Source organism: Spinacia oleracea, chromosome 1 (assembly GCF_020520425.1).
Source record: "Spinacia oleracea cultivar Varoflay chromosome 1, BTI_SOV_V1, whole genome shotgun sequence".
In the NCBI taxonomy this organism is placed as follows: Eukaryota; Viridiplantae; Streptophyta; class Magnoliopsida; order Caryophyllales; family Amaranthaceae; genus Spinacia; species Spinacia oleracea.
Window position 1 is genome coordinate 133,417,963 of NC_079487.1, and position 23,317 is coordinate 133,441,279.

Here is a 23,317-nt window from a genome sequence, read left to right on the forward strand (position 1 = left end):
CACAGCCCACTACTTTGAGCTCGTGTTGGGCCGTACTTTTTTCGTGGCGGGTCGAGCCAGCCAGGCCCACAGCCATCTTTAGCTGGATAGAGGGCCGTGGCCGGTGGCCCATACATATTTGTAGTGTAATGCCGATCAAAACCATTAAAACTTCCTGATATTTACATATAAACCAATTTTGATGCCTTAGATAGATGGATAATGGATATACAGAATCAGATTATACAGACTACAGAGTACAGGATCAAAAACTCAAAACTAGTTGGATTTGGTTAGGAATGTTTACTTTTTGTCTGTTAATGTCACTAAAGACCTAAGAGTCCCCGGGCTAATCTTGTCAGAAAGAGCACCCTGTTCCGAGATTATCAGAGATTTCTCTTTGAGAAGACTTTGCAGCTCCTTCAAATTAGAGTCGAGCCGCTCTTGATCTGCAACAGCATCATAAAGATAATAAAATTAAACATTCTTACTGCACAAAAGACATTACAGTATAGTTTATCTTTTCATTAGCATTACAGATTAACTGCTTTTTAAAATTGCAAGAAATCACCCTGGTCTTATGATAACATAGCAATACATTTATGTTTTGAATAGATATTCAACAAATCACCAATAATTGTTCTGCCATGGATTCATGGTTTATGTACCAAAAAAACTCTAATGTCTATTCTGAATTTCTTATGCGCAATATTATTATAAAGACACAACAAAGTAAAAACAGAATCATTAAGCATTCATTTTGAGTTACAAAAAACTCAAAAACATTTTACAACATTATTTTATATTTACAGATACTACAAAATAGCTTGCAAATACAATGAAAATTAAAAATTTAAGGATTTAAGAAATATCCCTCAACTAAAGTTGGTTTCTTCTCATCTTGTTCCTCATTATCTCCTTCATCATTCTTGTCCTTAATCTCCAACCCCCTTAACCCATCCACACAATCTCCACCACCTTTGCCGCCCTCTCCGCCAACCACCACCACATCACTCGCCGGCTCACCATTTCCACCAAAACCGCCGCTCTTTCCGGTAGCGCAGGCTCCCGGAGGTCTAATCTCAGGTTCGATCCCCACCAACGCATCCGACGGCGCAGGTTTTTCTATCCAAGGATCGCTGATACATCCGCCATCAACCTCGTCATTGTCGCCGGCGAAAACATTGCCGGCGCGGGAGCCAACGGCGGAGGCTGCTTTGAAGAAGGCTTCTTTGATGGATTCTGGAGGTAACGCGCAGTCTTCTAACCCGGCTTCCTCGAAGCTTGGTGGACGGATTTTGCGTAGGAAGGTGAGGTTTTCTCCTGTGGCCTCCATTTTTAGGGAAGAGAGAGAAAATTAGGGATTAGTTTGAAGAAAAGGGGGAAAATTGTTAGAGATGAGAAGAGTTTATTGGAATGTTTTGGGAAAGAAAAGGACAAGCACTCTGTATTAATTATGGTTAGTTAATACAGGTATTTGGGCTTGAGTCGGTTAATAAGGCGGTTTGGGTTATTTGTGGGCGTATTTGCCCATGAAACTATGAAAGTAAAGCTGGCAAAAGTGGACTCAATCCAACCTGAACCTAGCCCAACAATAGAGGGGTGAGTTAAGATTTTCAACCCGTTTAATTAAATGGGTTAACTTAATTAAACCTGTTTAGTTAAATAGGTTGGGCCAGGTTGAAATTTTCAACTCGAAAATAATCTGTCTAACCCGTTTAAGTTCAAGCAAGTATGTAATATAGATCTTTAGAATGTTATTTGAAATATTGTATTTCTCATTTTCCCTTCAACATTGAATAATTATTTAACGTTTTGATTCATATCAAATATATATTGAAGTATTACTTTTTGCTATGAGATATGTCACAAAAAATAATCAACTTGTCAAGTCAATTTACACTTAAAAGTGGAAAAAAAAAAATTAAATGGGTCAACTTCAGGTCAACCCGTTTAAAGTTGGGTTGGGTTGGGTTGAAAATCTCAACCCGTTTAATTAAACAGGTCGGGTTGAGTTGGGAAACTCTCAACCCGTTTATAAATGGGTCGACCCGATCTCGAAACCCAACCCTACCCTTTGCCAGCTCTACGTGAAAGTGTCGGTTACACGCACATACCCCATTGGTATTTCATATCCCGTAAAGAAGGTATTCACGTAATCACGTATTCATCCCGCTTTTTTTTGTTAGTTTGTGCACCGCTGCTGCCGCGAAATCCGTCTTGGGTTCGTGTCGGGTCAACTTATGTCAATTCGCCGATTAGATTAAGGACGAAGTCTTGCTATTCTATCGAATTGTCAATAGACTTATAATATACAGAGTAACCAAAAAATTGTGAATTGTTGGTTGGTTTTAGTTGGGTTAAGTTTTGATCAACTTAAATTTGGGTCAAGTAATGTTGGCTAGTGTCGGATTTTCAATTAGATAACTAGGTTAATTTTGCCATGTCTATTCAAGTCATTGTTATAACATAATATAAGTAAAAATGAATTTTGATTCAGTCGATTGTCGATATCCCACAAGACGGACAAAATGGAGAAAATGATGTGTAGGTACTTATTTTGTGCACCTACAACTCTAGAAGTATTAGTTGAAAGATGACCACCTAGTTGAAAATTCACATATTAGTGGAATTATTGGTTATAAATGAACCATAAAAGTTAGTTGAATTCCTAAATATAGATACTTTAGCATGATGATTGAACACAATTTGGAAAGGAAATTACTAAACACCGCCCTCAATTACTTGGTAACGTCATTTATTTGACAATTCTGCCCCTCGCCTTTGCATCATCTCCTCTCTGGATCCTCACAGTCACTACTCACTAGTAGTAGTCCCCGACCTCACTCTACAGAGTCACAATTGTTCTCAAATTCTGCAAAATTTTGTAAAGCCTGTCTGAAAAGCATTTTCAACAGACGGGCAGCATATAAAGATGGCCATGGGCTTGGTCAGGAAGGGCTTTGGACCGAGCCCTAGATCGTACCGGGCTAAAAGGTACAAAGCAAGGCGCAGGTCCGCAGTTGTCGAGCCTAAGCCTAAGTTTACTAAATTTAGCGTATTGTGCCGTGCCTTGGCCCATACATATTTGTGGTGTAATGCCTACCAAAACCATTAAATCTTCCTGACATTTAAACATATAAACCAATTTTGATGCCTTAGATTGATGGATATACATAATCAGATTATACAGACTACAGAGTACAGGATCAAAAACTCAAAACTAGTTGGATTTGGTTAGGAATGTTTACTTTTTGTCCGTTAATGTCACTAAAGACCTAAGAGTCCCCGGACTAATCTTGTCGGAAAGAGCACCCTGTTCCGAGATTATCAAAGACTTCTCTTTAAGAAGACTTTGCAGCTCCTTCAAATCAGAGTCGAGCCGGTCTTGATCTGCAACAGCATCAACAAAATAATAAAATTAAACATTCACCACTGCACCAAAGACGACATTACAATATAGTTTCTCTTTCATTAGCATTACAGATTAGCTGCTTTTTAAAATTGCAAGAAGTTACCCTGGTCTTATGATAACATAGCATACATGTTAGTGTTGATTAGGATACCATAGTGGTCTCTTGTACGGAGAATTTCCCTTCATTTAAGTACAAAAGAGTACCACATTATTACAAAAGTAAATCTTTTCACAGACATGGAAAAGGCAAATTTCTAAAACAGATACATATGGTATTCTCTGTCAAATTTCCCAGCATGTATTTATAAAGCCACTAGTATAAGAATCTACCGAGAGAGAGAAAGAAAAAACTCAAAAAGTGATTCAAAGCTTCAGCTACATTACTCAAGGCTTTCTATTTCACCTTAAGTATTTGTGTTAGATTCTATTGGTAATTTGGTATGGCATTTCATAGTTTATGAAGAATTTTTTTTGCCAACATAGTGCTTCAGAAATTAGCCAAGGAATGATCACAAGCAATTCAAAACTTCAAGGTTGCAAAAGATTGGCAGGCTGGCAGCAAGTTCGCAATCAGTTAATAAAGATTCTTGAGTTCACAACCGGTTGTAATGTTGTATAACTCAAAATCATACGAGTGGGCAAAGGTTCAAGCTTTTAAAAGTTAAAATCTGACTAAGATACGAGTATTTGTACTAGACTGCTCCTTTAAAAGAACTGATGAGATAATATAGTCCAAATATTGTGGCCGTAAATTTTAATTGACCAATCTACCATTGCATTGACGATAGAGCTCACTTTAAAAAGATGTAGAAACAGACAAGATGACTAAGAATACCAAATGAAGAGAAATGCAGCAATAACACACCTTCTTCTAAAATGGTATGAGCAGCATGAAAGGGGACCTGAGCAAAGACATCTGTTCCAGGGAACATCATCCACATATTTTCAGTCGCATCATGATTTCCACAGGTCGGACATACTTCTTGAACCAATGTTTTGGAACCTTGTCCCACTATCTCCTTCATAATAGAGTCAAATGGAGAAGGAACACTAGTTTTTGTTGTACGTGCCTTCTTCCTGAGTGCTGTTAATGCTTCCCTGTTCCCATTCCTTAACCTGTCATTTTCCACAACCTGAATCTTCACAATGAGAAAACATTTTCCTTTTCTTGGGGGGTGGGGGTTGAGCAGTTGTGTGACAACATTTTCCCTTATTAATTTCATGAAGATGTGCAAAGGCCAACTGGAACAACTAATATGGACTCTACTGACTGGTCGAGCAGAAATACAGACTGCAAAATTAGTTTGCATACATCAGGCAACAAATCCAGGACTTGGTATTTTTTCAATTAAGAACAACTTTTAATACTATTTCAAGATTTAGCACTTTCATGGATTGTTAACAAATTGTGAAATCCGCATACTATCCTGGGAAAAAAATTACTTCAGTTGGGAATCCAAAAGAAAGGGATAGGGAAAAGAAAAGTCAGTAGTCTTGTATTCTGAGTACTACTAGTAATTTTTATTTAGCCTGAAAACCTAGATTTTTTTATGCTTCGGGGTTGGGGGGGTCTTACATACGTGCAGCCTTATCCGTAAGATAACAAATAGGATGTTTCAAATTGACCCTTAATCCAGTTTGAAAATCTTTTGAATCTATTGAAAACATTAGATCATCACCAAATGTATCCATCAAACTTATGTATCCCCAGTAATAAGTTTAGTTACTAATGCAACAAAACAAAAAAATCACGGTAAAGTCCTACCTTTAAAACAAACACAACTGACCATACATTTCACAAATGAGTTTGGTCTTTCATTAACGCGTCGTTATCGTCAAACAATTCTGACAGCGAGCAGACTGAGAACAATATAAACCCTAACACAAAGTCAGATATCTGAAGACATTCTTAGACAACACAATTCTCAGGTTAAATAATGAAGATGAAATATTTCCATAGTTTCATCAATCAAAACAAGCATACTCACATGTAAGACAAATGATAACGAGGCATCAAATACAGCATCAAACATAAAGAACCAAAAATAAGTGATTACCCTAAACGAGTGGAGCACTCATGCATATATCGATCTGCTAGTACCCAAAGAATACCCACAGATTACGAAAAATTACCACCCCATATAAAGCACACACGGCCTCATTATCTTATGAATCTGGAAAGAATGGCTAGGCAGAAATTGGTGATTATTCACCTCGAATAGCATTAATTCCATCATATATTTGCTTGATCTTCCCTAATCATCCTTCTTCCTTCTTTAATCTCTCAGTTTTTGTCCTTAACTATGTTAATTCATAGCATAAACCAACAATTATTTAGCTGAAAAACCTAGACATACTATCAAGCAGCAAAAGTTCTAGAAATACAGTATAGGACCTGACTTATAGAATTGGAAACCAACAAATTGAAAAGAAACACAAAGTTTGAATAAAATATCGACCTGAAGCCGTGCCAAAAGTAGATACTCAGCTTCAGTTTCAAGCTTAGTGAGTTGTTGTTGCATTTGTATCATATTTTCATTCATAGTCAATTAATTTCTTCAAATATTCACCTGAAATAACAAAAGTACAAAATAAAATTAGAATTATATCAAATGCAGAAGTGAAGACCAAGGTATGTGGGATGCAAAAGTATAAAATACTATCAACACTCTCTCAGAAGGGAATGAAATACCCACAATAGAGAATGATTTTGTCGGTTTTAGAGCTTAGCTTTGAAACAAGGGAGTTACCGAAACAAAGAGGGATGACTTATGAGGAGAGTATGAGAGCGACAAGCGATGAACAGAGGCAGATCAACTAATAGAAAAAGAAAGGTTATGGCACCAAAAATCAGTGGTGGTTTTGGGAGGGGGTAAAAACTACTCCCTCCGTCTCTTTTTGTTCTTTACGTTTGGCTTTTTACACGTTTATTAACGACTAATTAATGTGTATTGAGATTCCTCTATTTTTTTTATTTGAACGAGGAAAATTACGTTTATTTATATGTTTTCACTTATGTCAAAATTATGATATTGGGAAAATGAGAAAAATTGAATGTCACAGTTGAAAAGTGTGAAAGATTAAATGACCCAATGAATTTAATTAGTTAAAATAATCATTGGACACAAATTTTGATTGAATATTAAAGCATTTATGTGATAATATAAAATGAAATGTAAAGAACATTTTGAAACACCAAAAAAGAAAAACGTAAAGAACAAAAAGAGACGGAGGGAGTATTATGGTGCTTGAGATTGTATTATATTTGGTATGTACTGCATTTATTTTGTAATGGAAAAACTGGTGATCCCCCAAATAATCCCCCCAAAGTGGTACTATGGTATTGGAAAAACTGGTGATCCCCCAAATAATCCCTTACATGGTGTCCAAATAGGCACCAAGGATACCACAAGCCTACTCTATCATACTTCATGGTATTTATAACTACTACTACAGAACGGCTTATAATTTTGACAACTATTGTATAGTAGTAAGATCAACGACTTTCATGCCTTTCTTGTAACATAGAGAAATAGGAGATTTAGAAAGATACATGTTCAGATACATAGTTTACTGCATGCAATTATCAACAAGAGAAAGGAGGAAATAGAGGCTGGAGAAACGGTAAAGGCGGACATTTTGGGTATAATAATGGATTCCAATTTAAAGGAGATCCAACAATCTGCTGGCACTAACAGGAATTAGCATACTGGGATGAGCCTCGAAGAGGTAATTGATGAGTGTAAGCAATTCTACATGGTTGGACAAGAAACTACATCAACATTATTAGTTTGGAGTTTGGCTATTTTGTTGAGCAAGCATCAAGGTTGACAAGCACGAGAAGAAGTCTTCAAAACATTTGAAGATAGCAAGTCTTCTAGTATTCTTTCTGATAAAGAATGGTACATAAATGAAATTTTAACAGCATGATTCGTTTGTGTAGGTGACCGTGATATTGTACAAGGTCCTCAGACTCTAATAGTTCACAAGCAGTAGAATTTTAACCTTTTGTCGATCTGATTGTAGACAGAATAGTTTACAAGCTTACAAGATTCATAACCGCATTAATTCAAAAAAAAAAAAAATCATAACCTCATGGTATTCACAACTGTGATTTATATTTTTAACTCAAAAAGTCAAGTTTCCAGATATGAAGCCTAATATCACACTAAGATATCAAGTTATAGCTAACTGATCCAGCCAAAAATAGAACAGGTCTAAACGAATCGAGCTACATGGCTATAAACAAACTTCTGCACATACACTATGTACTTCAACCATGAAAGACATGTTCTCTAATTACAAACATACCTCCACTACACAATGCCCCAATTCAAAATCCTACCTACTAATTACAGAAAACTTCTCACAGTTAGAAGCTACTACACACAAAACTTCTATTGTCAATTTGTCATCTTTTACAATTCAAGAGTTCACCCAAAAACCATACTCTAGCCAATTTTAGTTACACAATTTAAAATTTAAAAAAAAATGAACACAATCTAATAGAATTGATATAAGAACAATCTGGAATTCCCAAAAAAAATAACATTTACTTATATGAGAATAGCGCATATAACCATGGCACTTTCCGGTTGCGACAGACAGTATCCATAATTAAAGATGCTACCGATGAATGCGTCATAAATTATATTGAGCAGTAGATTGAAAACTGGAAATACTTGGGGATTTCAATTTACTTGTAGTAACCTAACGATAAAAAGCCCCTTTCTCATTTAATTCACAGAACAATTCCCCAAATTAAAGTTGAAAAAGAGAAGACACAATTACCTGGAAGAGAGCAAGAGAAAGGAAGAAACTTTGTCGAGTTTGGAGATGACGGAAGAGCGAAGATGGAGGAGACTCGGAGTTGCAGAGAGCGATTCTGTCGAGTTTGGACTTTGGAGCGGTAGAAAATGTCGACCATGTATAGTCTCAATTGTAACTGTAACTAAAGATCATAGGTACGACGTGGCCCGGCCCGACACGAAAGCCCGTAGACCTAGGCCATATTTTGAACTTTTCAGCCCGGGCTGACATGATGGAGAATTTGAGATAGGGTCTTTTAACGAGGAAGTCTCTGCGGCTATCTGTTATTTGTTTGCTAACAAAAACAAATAGAAATGAAAATAATTTTGGGGGGAAATGAGATTGCACAGTAAACAATACATAGATCTCTTGCTTACAATGGTATTTTTTTTCCAAAGAAATGGAACAGTATGTTTTTTAGGGAAATTGTACTTTTTTGAATGAAATGGCACTTTTTTTTCCGAAGAAATAGTACTCTTTTTAACGGAATGGTATTATTTTTAACGAAATGATACTGAATATAACGAAATGATACTCTTTTTAACGAAATGGTAACTGAGATGGTACTGAAATGGTACTGAGTTTTCTTTGTCTTTTCCTACTACAATCCTTGTTTATTTTGTCATTTAGTGAGTGTTATGTTTTTGCAATATATGACAGATAGCCGCAGCGACGAGCCCGTCTTTTAACTGCATCAGGGGAAGTGGCCAAAACTAATTAAGGAGAAGAAGTTCTATTCTTATTTTTTAATTTTTAAAAGTTAGTAAATACTACTTGATCTGACCGCAACTCCACAGGTCGAAAAAGGCTACATGTACACCTAGTGTACAAGATTCTCTTATACACCTCCATCAATTTGTTGACACATAATCAAACCCACTAAAATATGAGAATGAAAAATAATAAATAGGTCATTTCAACCAATAGAAAAGCACGGTGTACAAGATGCCTTATATACAAGGTGTACATGTAGTAGGATCCCACAAGTCGACACAAATTAAAATGACACTGAAAAACTATGAATGTTTAATCTGTGTTGAACCTTGAATATAATGACGAGGAACAAAATACGTTACACATGATGAGTTGTTGACCAACCTCTAGTTTTTTACAAGTGTTTTTGGCTATAGGGTCTAAGAATTGATTGTTGGTGAGATACTCCAATATCGGCCATTTGAGATAATTATGTAGGATCATTAAAATTGGACCAAGATCGTGATCCTGCCTATCTTATACAATCATAATGAATCATTAATCCAATGTCCGATTTAGGGTCTAGCTTTGGTTACGATTCAAGACCTTTGATTTATCAGGATCATAGTACCTTCGTATGATTTGGATTGCGATTTTGACAACTTTTTTTAATTTGTCAAGGCAACATAAACAATTATGTTTATGCTACAAATCGTAAATTAATACCTTATTTGAACTTAACCCGATTTTTCAGCCAAAAAGTGAAGATTCTGACCACCCAAAAATACATGTTCTTACTCGGTCTTTTCTCTATAACAACTCACATACAATTGATTTCTCTTCATCAAAGTATATCATTGTCGTCCTCTTTAATTGTATCCCTCCCAAAGTCCGGTTGAATAATAGCATAGTTACATAATTAGGTTGACAAATTAAATATAGAGGGTACAACAACTCTCATAACTAACTTTTCATGGCAGCCCTGTATAATGAGACGGGTCATGGTGGGTCGGTATTAAATGAGTCGGATCAGGTCAGGATAAATTATTAATGAATCGGTTTGGATCAAGACCTGATTAACATGACACGGTCAGGCCCATTAAAATATATACTAAGTAAGTAATATCTTATAATACAATATGTGTTAGACCTGATCAAAAGGCGGGCCGGTTCGGGTTCGGGTCGGGCCAAGGACATAAAAATCTACCCATTATGTCGGGCCGGTCCAAACTTCGGGCCGATTTTTTGTGCCCAAAAACCGCTATTTCGGGCCAAAAATAGTGGCTTTTCGGGGCGGGTTAAATTTAAAACTAAAATTGTTATTTTACGTTGTCTAAAGCCCACAATTTTTTTAAAAAGTTCGGGCCGGGCTGAGACCGAAAACCAGACCGAAAAAGGCTGTCCAAAACCCGGTAATTTTCGGGTCGGGTCTGGTCGGGCCGGGCCAGTGTTGATCAGGTCTATTGTGTGTGTATGTAAAACCAATAGCAAGTCTAACACCACATCAAATGCGTGCTAGATATATTTAGTAAGCTCCGTAGCAACAACAAAAACCAATTGAACTGTTAATGGTCCGCCCACCCTGACCTGACCTGTTAACAAATTGACCCGTTAAGGGCACATCTCATATTCTCATATATTAATGAATGGGCCTGACCTGTTTTAAATGGGGTGGGTCACGGGCTTTAATGGCCCAGCCGCCCACTTCTTTAATTGGTAAAAATTTAGGTGAATGATGTTAGCTTTAAGATTATGACCAAAGATTAATCCATCTTTAACGGGATAATGGTACCATAAATATTCAGTGCATTATTTCAAACCCATATAAAAAGTTCCTGAACAAAAACTACAAATTCTTAAAACCAACACCATGGTTTATAAGGTATCTACTTTTACTGATATTAGAAGCTCTATAGTAGCAGTGTACCAATGTAGCACTGCCTTTCCAAGTTCCAACTAATTAAGGAACTTTCTAGAACAAACCAATACCATTACCATGTCACGTTGACACAATCAGCACACTGTCTGAAGTCTGACTCCACGACAATCAATCGGTAACTAAATGCTGATTGCGCTGCTGGAGTATTAGCTAGTTGAGGCTATCAACTCATTATATACCTGTTCTTATTGTCCTAGTTTTCTTTGTCTTATACAATCATTAACAAACTTTTTTAAACCTCTCAAAATGATCCCCATGTTTAGCTCTCTTGGATATCAACCCAAAGTCCCACGTCGGAAGAGTAGGCAAAAATCAGTGTTCACCTAACACCTTCCTAAATTAGTATGAGGCCTTTTAGAAGGAGCCCAATAACAAATCCGTACGGGTTAAGCCCAAATCGGACAATATCATATTAATGTGGAGTCGTGTTGGTGTGCTACCCTGCAAGGTGGGTGATCGGGGCCCAACAGACTCTTAGTCCGATGTATGAGTACATGTAAGAAGGGAAGAGAAATGAAACTTAATATATTTTACGTTGTTCGGTTAAGAAGGAAAGAGAAATGAATTACTTAATACTCCGTATATTTTTCGTTGTTTGGTTTGATAGAAGGAAGTGGGGGGGAAAGAAAGGAAAATCATTTGACAACTTTTAATTTTCTCTTTCTTTCCGAAATCCACCACTTTTGGGAGGAAGGGAAAGGAAATATTTATTAATGATGTTTTCCTTCATTTCTTATCAAATCCAATTTAATTTTTGGAACCAAACACGGAAATCCATATTTTTTCTTTTCCTTCCGATTCCTTTCTACCAAACAAAGCCTAAAGTAATAATCCTACTCAAGTTAACAATTGACATAATCAGCGGGCATAATTGCATAATTCAATTTAACAAGAACAAGGATAAATTAGTAGCAACCCTGCAGACCTGCAGGCTGCAGTACAATACCAAGAAAGAAAAATGCAGCAGAAGTTAAAGAAGCCGGTATCTATGGCATTATACTGATTTTAAACGGTATATATTTTAGTTCACTACAATTTAGCAAAAAAGATTTAATTACACGGTGATCAAGCTACCAAGGCTCATGGAAAAATATTCTCAATGAACTGAACTTGTATTCATTTCTCTCTATCAGTAGTTCAGTACCCCCTACACAGTAATTACAAAAACTAATTTGCAGAATGTTTATATACATTGCAGAAAATCAGAAACGCCCTTCTTTTCTGTTTACATTCGCATTGAAGATTGTCTAAGAGGATGATTATCACCATGATAAAGACCAAGATGATACATAGCCTTAACAATCAACTCCCTCAACTGAGGATACTGAGCAGTAACAGTTCTATCAGTCCCTTCAAGTGCAGTCAAAAGCCTAGCTTGTTCAAGTGCTTCACTATTACCAGCATTTATAGCAAGATAACAAAGTAGAAGCAATCCTTGTACTTGAGCCCTATCACTTTCCCTAAGCAATCTCAACAATGGAATCACACCATCAAATTCAATCACAGCTTTTGAGTGTTCATGACACAGGAAATTCTCAGGGTCCACAAACTTTACCAGAGCAACAACAGCTTCAGTCCCAACTTCATGATCTTTGTTGCTAAGTTGCTCAACTAAAGGCCCGATTACCCGGGTTTCTTTTGCTGAGAATGTTCTAGAAAGACACCCAATTGATCTTATTGCTGGAATTTGTAAAATTGGATCATTGGATTGTTTGATCACTTTCAGAAGCTGTTCCACTACTGCTTTACCAGCTGGGGAACTGGTTTTGAAAGCTGACCTTCGAAGGTCGGTGTTTGTTTCAGCAGCAATGGTGATTTCCATGATTGCCATAACACAATTCTTAAGCAATTCTCCATTTTCTTTCTCAATTAACTTAGCTAAAGAAAGTAACCCTTTTGTCTCACTAATTCTTTTACTGTTGGATACACTATCTTTAGCAAGCATCCAAAGTGCTTTAGCACAGCTAACTTTAAGCTCCCTTTTAACTTCATCACTCTCATTCTCTCTTCCTTTTCTTGTTTGCCCTCCTTTACTAACTCCAATTTCTGGATAAAACGATGAAAACGACGAATAATTCGAATTCAGCTTGTTAATCCCAATCTCCCTGTTAATCTGAACAACTGAGTGAATGCTTTGAGGCTTCTTCACAGCTTTGGATTCGTCTTCGAATGTTTCGAATGATAACAGTGAAACGAGGGGGCGAATTACATTCTCTCTACCAAATTCTTCCTTAGCAACACCACCACCACCGCCACCGTCAAATTCAGCCATCCTAGCGACTAATTCAGCTACTTTAACCTGAACCCTCATTGGAGAATCTCCTAACACTTTAACAATCAAAGGAATACCCAAATTATCAACAATTACCCTAACCCTTTCCCCGTCATTAGCAACATTAAAAAGTGCCACCGCGGCCGCAATTTGGGCCTCTGCTGAATTTACATCCTTTAATAACCTCAACAATGGTGGAATTCCACCTTCTTCAACAATGATCTTTTTGTTACGATCACTGTCCTGGGCCAAAGACCCGATCTCACGGCCTGCTTCGATACGGGCGGGTAAGGAAGAACTCATTTGGACTGTGGCGGTGTATGACCAAACCCACGCTAGAATCGGGTCGTTGCTTGCGATTGGCGGGAGAGATAAAACGACGTCGTCTACATCGTTGCCGGTGTTAATGTCGACGTGGAAGACGGAGAGGAGCCAGCGTAAGTCAGCGGCGGAGGTGTCGAGGAGAGAGAAAACTTTCCGGAAGTCGGCGGTTGTGACGAGATTGACGAGGCGGTGGATGAAGGTGCTTCGGCGGCGGCATTTTCGGACGAGTGTGTGGGCCCGGTGAAGGTTACGGAAAACTTCGGCGGAAATACGACGGAGGGGACGGTCATAAATGGAGGAGGTTTTAGCGGTGGCGAAGCGGACAAGTGAGCGGAGCATGTGGGCCAGACGGTCGACGTGCTTGGCAACTTCATGGCAGTCGAGTTTGAAGGAGATTGACTCGTTCGCTAACTCGCGAACTCGTTCTGCAAGTACAATTGGCTCGGAGAGTTGTATTTCCAGAGGTTTTTCGTCGTCTATTATCGTCGCCGGAGTTGGTGTCGCCGTCGCCGGAAATATCGTCATTTCTTATGCAGCGTCAAAAAATGTGAGGGATATTTTTTATTTTTTTTTAGGTGAGAGGAGAGAGTAATGAAGCGATCAATATCAAGAGGTGTTGAGTTGTAAGTTTTGTTAAGAGTCAAATTAAGAGTCTGCGGAGGTCAGTTTCAATTTTTTGTGGCTGGTTTTTGTTTTCTTGTTTATTATTTTTGGTTTTTGCTTAGAAAGGACTACAATAGTGATAGAGACATACGAGGTTTCTTATCCAATGTTTAACTACCCGGCCCGAACACCACCGCACCCGCTAGGCTACCATCGCGATAACTATACTCATAAGCCGAAAATTGCCACGTGTATTGACTCTAGTACCACCACGGTCACAATTTTCTTAGGCTTTGTTATGTTTTGAGATGTGAAAAAGAGATCACGGAAAAAAGAGATGAAATATGTTAATTGGTAGTGTTCTTCAATATTTTATGGAGTATCAATGTTTTTAGGGTGAATTTCTAATAGTTATTTCTAAATGTACATACTTCTGATTTAATAGTTAGTAGTTTTTTTTGTTTTTTTTTTTGCGGGGAATCTTTTAGGTTAATGTGGATGTTATTTTTTAAAAAAATTATGCGAAAATTAAACGCGAAAATAAATTATTAGATTCGCAGTTTTGCACTTTGTGAATTTATTCAAAGACATGTTAATGCTTAAAACAAATAGTCTTAGCTGATTTAAACATGTTACTTAGACTTTGAACATATGTTCTCCTTAACTAAAGTCCCACCAGTACAATTACAAATCGCAATATTTGCATCACCATACTAATTAACAATTAATTAATGTCCTTTTCAAGCGTGTGATATTATATAAGTAGTCAAAATTGATTGAGTTGATTAATTAGGTGGAGACGATGATCCAATCATCTAAGCTATTTGAATTATCCTAATTAAATCTAAGTATTGAATTGATGGGTAATGACGACTATCTAGTTAAGAACATGTCGTCCTCAGTTACATAATCACCTTCTCCTTCCTACATACTTCGTATCTAGCTTTGCTTAGCTTCTTGTTATTTATTTATCGGCTTGCTAATTGTTCACTAATTTAAGGATTGTGGAGTATAAACATCAAATTTATTCAACTCGTATATTTAATGAATTATTGGGATCAATGAGGTTTTGGCTTAATGATTAAGATGGAGGTTTGGTATTGTTTGGGATTAGACATGTAATAAAAAGAAACATATAGAACAAAATCAGTAAGATCGAGCCATGTACCTGTCTTGGTGAGAATTTTGTTTTTTAGATAAGAAGAAGGGACCATACTGAACCAACACCTCGCACAGGTTAAACCAGTCCAGCTACGCAGGTCAACTGTTAAGATATGTTAAGATATTAGATATTATTCTGTGAATATTCTGTAGAGTCCTAACTATGGTAAGTTACTTAATGTGTACCTAGGGTTTAGGTAACTGAGTTGTACTATATATACGTGTGTTATTAATGAGAATGATACGAGATTACACAATATTTGACATGGTATCAAGAGCATAGGTTAAAAACCCTAGATTTTTTTTTCCGCACGAGTTTGAGAGAGTTTGAGAACAGCGAATTCCTTCGCTTGTTGAGTACTGCGTTCTGAGGAGTTACAAATTCCTAGGGCATAACAATGGGTAATGACGAGGAGCCACCACAAAAGACAATCGCCGCCGCCGTCGATCTGGACTACTATCTTGGGTCAGGTGACGGCCCCGGTATTGTCATCACCCCTGTAAAACTTCGAGGAGCGTCGAACTACGATGAGTGGGCCAAAGCGGTTCGTCGCTCGATGATTTCAAAATTCAAATTTGATTTTCTTGATGGGTCTGTGAAGGAGCCCATTACGGACGAGACGAAGATGAAACATTGGATTGCGGTCAATTCGATGGTGGTGTCTTGGATCACAAACACCATTGACGAGAGTTTGCGTTCGAATCTGGAGGACTTTGATATTGCTCACGAGTTGTGGAGTCATTTGAGGACGCGGTACTGCGTCGTGTCGGGCACCAGGGTCTGCCATATTAAGATGGCTCTGAGTGGTTGCAAGCAGGGCACGTCTGAGGGCGTCATGGAGTACTATGGCCGCTTGTCGAAGGTATGGAAGGAGTACGTACAGTATGCACGAGTTCCCAGGTGTGTATGTGCGGGTTGTACGTGTAATATAGCGAAGCAGGTGGGGGACATTCACGATGAAGATCGTCTGCACTATTTCCTAATTGGCCTGGATGATCACTATGAAGCCATTCGTGCACAACTGTTAGCACGATCGCCGTTGCCAGGACTCGACGAGGCGTACCAGACGGTTATGAATACCGAGACCATGCGCGCCAAGGCTGCGAGAGGTCCGGAGAGTGTCATGGCATTCAAGGTCGAGACTAAGGCTCGGTCGAGGTCGGGTGATGTCAGTGGCAGATTTTGTGGTCATTGCAATCGTGAGGGTCATGAGGAAGAAACTTGTTATCAGCTGATTGGATTTCCTGAATGGTGGGATGAGAAGAAACGAGGTGGACGAGGGCCTGGTCGAGGAGGCAGGACGTCGATTAGAGGAGGCAGAGTAGCTCGTGGGGCAGCGTCGTCGACCAGTGGTGTCGCTCGTGCCAATGCCGTGAGCAATGCCACAGGAGGGGCGACAACCACTGTGACGAGTGGAGACGGATCGCAGGGTGCAGTGACGACAACCAATCATGAGCTTGTTGGGGTGACGAAGGAGCAAGTCCAGCAAATAGTTGACATCTTGTCACGACCTTCACACAAGTTGCAAGGTAATCTTGATTTACGATGGATTGTTGACAGTGGGGCATCACGTCATGTGACGGGTGATATTTCAATCCTGAGAAATATCAAGACATCAAGAAATCAACAGGTTGTGTTGCCGGACGGTCAACCTGCAAATTCAAACCAATATGGTTCGGTGGTCTTGGAGGATGGTTTCGTCCTCGATAATGTTCTATTTGTGCCTAAATTGAACTGCAATTTAATTTCTGTAACTCAATTAAGTGACGAATTACATTGTGCTGCTCAATTTACTAACAAAATGTGTGTTCTTCAGGACCGCTCGACGAGGATGGTGATTGGCGTAGGTGATCGACAGGAAGGACTATATTTTTTCCGTGGGGCTCCAAAGGTTCGTGTGCTAGCAGTGGAGTGTGTGGTCGACTTGTGGCATCAACGGATGGGGCATCCGTCGGAAAAAGTGTTGCAGTTACTTCCTCATGTGAGTCATAAGATTAGGAAGAATAAAACAATTTGTGATGTATGTCCGCGGGCGAGACAATGTAGGGAGAGTTTTCCAGTTAGTGTTAGTCGTGCTAGTCGCACATTTGAATTGGTTCATCTTGATTTATGGGGACCCTACAAGACTCCCTCGTCTTGTGGGGCAAAGTATTTTTTTACCATTGTTGACGATTATTCTAGAGGTGTGTGGATTTATTTACTGAGTAATAAAATGGAAGTTGCATCGACATTTCTTAATTTTGTTGCCATGATTAAGTGTCAGTTTAATAGATCCCTTCGAGTAGTACGCAGTGATAATGGTACTGAATTCAATTGCTTACAAAATTATTTTCGTCAACATGGGATTCTGTTTGAGTCGTCGTGTGTTGGGACGCCTCAACAAAATGGGAGAGTCGAGAGAAAACACCAACATATTTTGAATGTTGGGAGGGCGTTACGTTTTCAAGGAAATCTTCCAATAAAATTTTGGGGGGAATGTATTTTGGCCGCCTGTTACTTGATAAACCGTACACCTACCCCGATCCTTGACAATAAAACACCTTATGAGATGTTGTTTGGTAAACCACCATCGTATGTGCCTATCCGCGTGTTTGGGTGTCTGTGTTATGCATATAATCTCCGGTGTAAAGGGGATAAGTTTGAATCTCGGAGTCGCCGATGTGTGTTTTTGGGTTATCCGTTTGGCAGGAAGGGATGGCAACTTTATGATCTAGAGACACATGAGTTCTTCGTCTCACGGGATGTCAAGTTTCATGAAGGGACGTTTCCTTTTGTAGATGAATCGGATGTGTTGCCACTGGTGCATGATGGTCATGGGGGGCTTGACCATTGGAGTTTGGATGAGAGTGGGTCTACGGGTCCTGAGACCGTGTCGTCGCCTGCAGGTGATACTGCTGGGGTGTCGCCGCCTACAGGTGATACTGAGGGAGTGTTGTCGCATCCGGGAGCTGATGAGGGGGTGTCATTGACCAGTGGCGACGACAGGGGAGTGTCGTCGCCTGTGAGGGAGGACCAACAACATGAAACACCTAGTCGAGTGGATTCAGACGTCGTCTCCTCACAGACAGGTGTAGAGGAGACGACGGGTAGTGACGAGAGTGAGACAAGGCAGTGTGTGGAGGATACGGAGTTAGGAAGGGGGAAGCGTGCGAAGTTTCCGTCGACAAAGCTGAAAGACTGTGTGATATATACAATACGGGAAAAATATAGTACTTCCGACAAAACACCTACGGCGTCATCACTCTCAGGTACTCCTTATCCTATCACATATTTTGTTAATTATGAGCGTTTTTCGTCAAAGCACAGGCATTATATAGCAGCATTGCAAGAAGGGCAAGTTCCTAAGAGTTTTAAACAAGCGATGCAGCATGAGGGGTGGCGTCAGGCAATGGCTGCTGAAATCGACGCGTTGGAGGAACAGGGGACATGGACGTTGGAAGATTTACCGGAAGGGAAGAAAGCACTGGGGAGTAAATGGGTGTATACTGAGAAGCGTGATGAGGATGGGAATTTGTTGAGACTGAAGGCTCGATTGGTATGTTTAGGGAATCATCAGGAGGAAGGGTTGGATTATAATGAGACATTTGCTCCCGTCGCGAAGATGGCGACAGTTCGAACTTTCCTAGCTGTCGCAGCTGTCAAACAGTGGGACGTGCATCAGATGGACGTCCACAATGCGTTCTTGCACGGTGACTTGGAGGAAGAGATCTATATGAAGATTCCTCCTGGATTCCAGAAGAATCACTTTGACAAAGTGTGTCGAATGAGAAAGTCGTTGTATGGGTTGAAACAAGCACCTAGATGTTGGTTCCAGAAGTTGTCGACGGCATTGACGCACTATGGATTTCGACAGTCGCTGTCCGATTATTCGCTCTTTACTCTGTCTAAAGGTATGTTGCAGCTGAGTGTGCTCATTTATGTGGACGACATGATTATCGCAGGCAATAACAAGTGTGCGCTTGAGAGTTTTAAGGCATACTTGAAGGAGTGTTTTAAAATGAAAGACCTCGGGGCTCTGAAGTACTTCCTTGGGTTAGAGGTGGCACGAAGTAGTCAAGGGTTCTATGTATGTCAGAGAAAATATGCCCTCGACATCATCTCAGAGGCCGGATTGTTGGGAGCAAAGCCTGTGGACTTTCCCATGGAACAGAATCATAGGTTGGCATTGGCAGACGGGCCAGACCTGTTGGACGGTGAGCAGTATAGGCGTCTGATCGGACGTCTGGTTTATTTGGCTGTCACGCGACCAGACGTTGCCTACTCTGTACATGTCCTATCTCAATTTATGCAAGCACCAAAGGAGGCACATTGGGAAGCAGCTTTGCGAGTAGTGAGATATTTGAAGAAGTGTCCGGGTCAAGGTATACTACTTCGGTCGGACAGTGCGTTGCAGTTGGAGGGGTGGTGCGACTCGGATTGGGCAGGGTGTCCAATGACGCGTCGGTCGGTGACTGGATGGTTTGTGTCACTTGGTATGTCGCCAGTTTCTTGGAAGACCAAGAAACAGCATACTATTTCTCGGTCGTCTGCTGAGGCAGAATATCGATCGATGGCAGCTCTGACGTGTGAGTTGAAGTGGTTGAAACAACTACTACGCGACTTGGGGGTGACACACGACCAAGGCATGAGGATGTATTGCGACAGTCAGTCTGCGTTGCATATTGCACAGAATCCGGTGTTCCATGAAAGGACAAAACACATCGAGTCAGATTGTCATTTCATTCGAGATGCAATCAAGGAAGGGATCATTAGTCCGTCGTACGTGTCGACGAAGGTTCAGTTAGCAGATATCTTCACCAAAGCGTTGGGAAAGGCGCAATTTGAGTTTTTTTTGAACAAGATGGGCATTCGAGATCTACATGCTCCACCTTGAGGGGGGATGTTAAGATATGTTAAGATATTAGATATTATTCTGTGAATATTCTGTAGAGTCCTAACTATGGTAAGTTACTTAATGTGTACCTAGGGTTTAGGTAACTGAGTTGTACTATATATACGTGTGTTATTAATGAGAATGATACGAGATTACACAATATTTGACATCAACGCTTAAGTCACTCCAAAGCATTTCGCAGCTGATGGGGCTCGATCCTATATATGACCTCTAAAACAAGGTGAGTTCCCCACCAACTCCACCAACTTATGTTGGTTAAGTGTCTTGGTGAGATTGCCAAAACCATGTACCATGCATCTATTAGAGATACTAGCATGTCTAGCAAAATACTACATAGTAGATTTTCCATATTTGTTTAAAATAACATTATGTTCCGTGTGAGACTCAAAAGTTCTTTTAAGTTACAAAAAAAATACAAGTTCGATAATTTTCTACGTACAATCAGTTGTATCTAGTGGGTTATTTGATCTCTATGTCACAATTGTTTCCTATTCCGATCTCTTGGTGCTTTAGGAGTATGAAATATTAGGAGGTGGTTATTTGGTGTAATTAGGAAAGTGCACATCTTATCTCTTAAAAATTTCCTAAACTTTGTGTTTCTCTCGAATACTTTAGGGCCGCGGTTTTAGTTCAAATTCTTTCCTATTAGGAAAAGGCAACTAGTTTGCCTAGTATATATATGCCAGTTCCACTTGCATGGACCCGGTCCACCATAAGATTATCATGGACCAGGGTAATTAGGTAATTTTAACAGTGAGTAAATTATAGAAACTGTAGGTTCTGTAAAGTAACTATATCTCCAAAATAATAACTATGAACATAATAATGATAAGAATAACTATTATATCCAAAGAGTAACTATATTATATAGAAAAGTAATTTTAACTGTAAAACAATTACTACTATATATTCATTCTTGCAGACAAAAAGAGTAAATTATAGAAACTATAGGTTCTGTAAAGTAACTATATTTTCAGAATGGTAACTATGAAATAAATAATAATAATAATATAGTAATTTCGATGAGAACAATTATTCTATCCAAAGATTAACTATATTATATAGAAAAATAAGTTTAGCTGTAAAACAATTACTATATTATAAAAATAAACAATATGATATAGATGGTTTAGAGGTCATATAATAATTTTTTCTATTATATATCACATAATTACTGAAATATAAAAGAGTAATTATATCAAAAGTAACAGTAATTATAACTCTTGAACAATAATAAAAAAAACATTAACTACTTGGTTAGTTGTTTTAGCTACGACATTCTAATTCTTTGCATCTATTAAATAAACCATGTTAAACTCAAATGTTTTTTGAACTAAAAAATACTAATCGACACGTCCACGTGGACCACGTCTCTTTTTTCCACCAACACATCATGTCCTTCCTCTACCACGTTCTTGGTTTCCATTGTTGTCAGGATTTTCTTCTTCTCCTCCTGGTTTTGTTTTCCTTGCAGAATTTATTCTTTGCACGATTTCAATTCTGGGTGCATCATCTTTGTATTTCTGAATCAATAATATTTAAACTAAGTTAATAATTTAACATTTAAATATGAAAAAATAACATAGTAACTATGTAAAATGTGTAGTTTCTATTATGCATCATATAATAACTCTTACAATTAACGATGGTAAAATACTTGCAGAATTGCATATATAGTTATTGTTATTGTTATAGTCATATAGTTACTGTCAAAATAATATAGTCACTTTTATTAATAATAACATGGAGTACACAGAAAGATCATAAAAAGAACATAATGATAAGATAATAACTATTAAAAATATATAGTTACTATTATACATGATATAGTAACTCTTAATATTAATGATAGTCATATACGAGTAAGGTTGTAGATATAGTTATTGTTATGATCATATAATTGTTGTGATCATAACATAGTAACTCTTATTACTAATAACATAGAAGACAACAAAGAACATGAAAAGAACATTATAATATACATAAAAAACTATACCAAACATATAGTTACTATAATACAAGATATAATACCTATAAATATTATTGATGGTCATTTAGTCACAGAGTTGCAGACATAGTTGATGTGATAATAATATAGTAACTCTATCCATAATACAGTAACTATATCATTAAAAATATAGAATAACATAAAAACATGCACATAACATAATAAACTAACATAGTACCTATTTCAAAAATATAGTAACTATATAAAACGTACAATAACTATTAAAGAAAATAAACATATGGTAACAAGTCATGATAAAATAAACATAATATCTATTTCAAACATATAGTAACTATATAAATAATATAGTAACTATTAAAGAAAATAAACATATGGTAACACATCGTGATAAAATAAACATAGTACCTATTTCAAACATATAGTAACTAATATAATAATATAGTAACTATTGTACACATATAGTAACCATTATAATCACACAACAACTAGCTTAACACATAGTGACTATTATTATAATATAGTAACTATTGTACAAATATAGTAACCATTATAATCATATAGTCACTATCTTATACTCTAAATAACATATTACATAATGTAATCGTATAGTAACTATTATTTATCAAAAAGTCACTATAAACTGTTATTAACATAGTAACTATCTTAAACACATAGTTATTGTTTTAAATTTATAATAACTTTCTAAAAAATATAGTAACTATTTTAAACACATAGTTACTGTTTTAAACTTATAATAACTTTCTAAAAAATATAGTGACTATTTTAAACACATAGTTACTGTTTTAAAGTTATAGTAACTTTTAAGAAAAGTATAGTTACTCTAAAAACTACTACTAACATAAACACAACGAACATTCCAGTGACTATTAAAAACACTAATTTGCAACATAAATTAAAGGTGACTATATCATTTATATACTAACTATGTGAAACACTAACCCTAATTTCAACAAAACAACAAACATTTCGAATTACTCAACAAAATAATAACTATTGTACACATATAGTAACCATTAAAATAATATAGTAACTATTGTACACATATAGTAACCATTAAAATAATATAGTAACTATTGTACACATATAGTAACCATTAAAATTACATAGTACCTCTTTAAACCATATAGTTACTGTATTACTCATATAGTTACTATTTAAAATCGTGAAGTCACTGATCGAATTCGCGAAGTGAAAACGATACTTCGGTAAAACACAAACATTAATTTCTTCAAAAGAA

At 37.7% G+C, this 23,317-nt stretch overlaps 3 protein-coding genes across 4 annotated transcripts; all 3 read right to left on the bottom strand.

Annotated features, from left to right (window-relative positions):
- Positions 1-174: 174 nt before the first annotated feature.
- Positions 175-8,342, bottom strand: LOC110793093 (uncharacterized). Of its 2 annotated transcripts, none has more exons than XM_021997936.2 (4): positions 8,186-8,342; positions 5,854-5,964; positions 4,260-4,527; positions 175-428 (listed from the first exon to the last, which is right to left on the bottom strand). In XM_021997936.2, exons 2-4 carry the CDS (start codon positions 5,935-5,937, stop codon positions 283-285), a joined length of 498 nt encoding a protein of 165 aa, XP_021853628.1. In that variant the 5' UTR covers positions 5,938-5,964; positions 8,186-8,342; the 3' UTR covers positions 175-282. The 2 variants fall into 2 exon arrangements, with proteins under 2 accessions (XP_021853628.1, XP_021853624.1); XM_021997932.2 differs by lacking the exon at positions 175-428 and adding an exon at positions 3,120-3,372.
- On the bottom strand, positions 713-1,404 carry LOC110793107 (uncharacterized). The gene has a single exon (XM_021997948.2). It carries the CDS (start codon positions 1,313-1,315, stop codon positions 833-835), a length of 483 nt encoding a protein of 160 aa, XP_021853640.1. The 5' UTR covers positions 1,316-1,404; the 3' UTR covers positions 713-832.
- Positions 8,343-11,805: 3,463 nt separating the features above from the next.
- On the bottom strand, positions 11,806-14,234 carry LOC110793115 (uncharacterized). The gene has a single exon (XM_021997959.2). The coding sequence runs from the start codon at positions 13,954-13,956 to the stop codon at positions 12,061-12,063; it is 1,896 nt and encodes a 631-aa protein (XP_021853651.1). The 5' UTR covers positions 13,957-14,234; the 3' UTR covers positions 11,806-12,060.
- Positions 14,235-23,317: the final 9,083 nt, after the last annotated feature.

Bases quoted from the DNA above. Each gene is read 5' to 3' on its own strand.
- LOC110793115 (XM_021997959.2), bottom strand. From the start codon at position 13,956: ATGACGATATTTCCGGCGACGGCGACACCAACTCCGGCGACGATAATA.
- LOC110793093 (XM_021997936.2), bottom strand. From the start codon at position 5,937: ATGAATGAAAATATGATACAAATGCAACAACAACTCACTAAGCTTGAA. The intron at 4,528-5,853 runs GTCGATATTTTA...GTGAAGATTCAG, and splicing joins TACTTTTGGCACGGCTTCAG to GTTGTGGAAAATGACAGGTT. The intron at 429-4,259 runs GTGTGTTATTGC...ATGCTGTTGCAG, and splicing joins TCATACCATTTTAGAAGAAG to ATCAAGAGCGGCTCGACTCT.
- LOC110793107 (XM_021997948.2), bottom strand. From the start codon at position 1,315: ATGGAGGCCACAGGAGAAAACCTCACCTTCCTACGCAAAATCCGTCCA.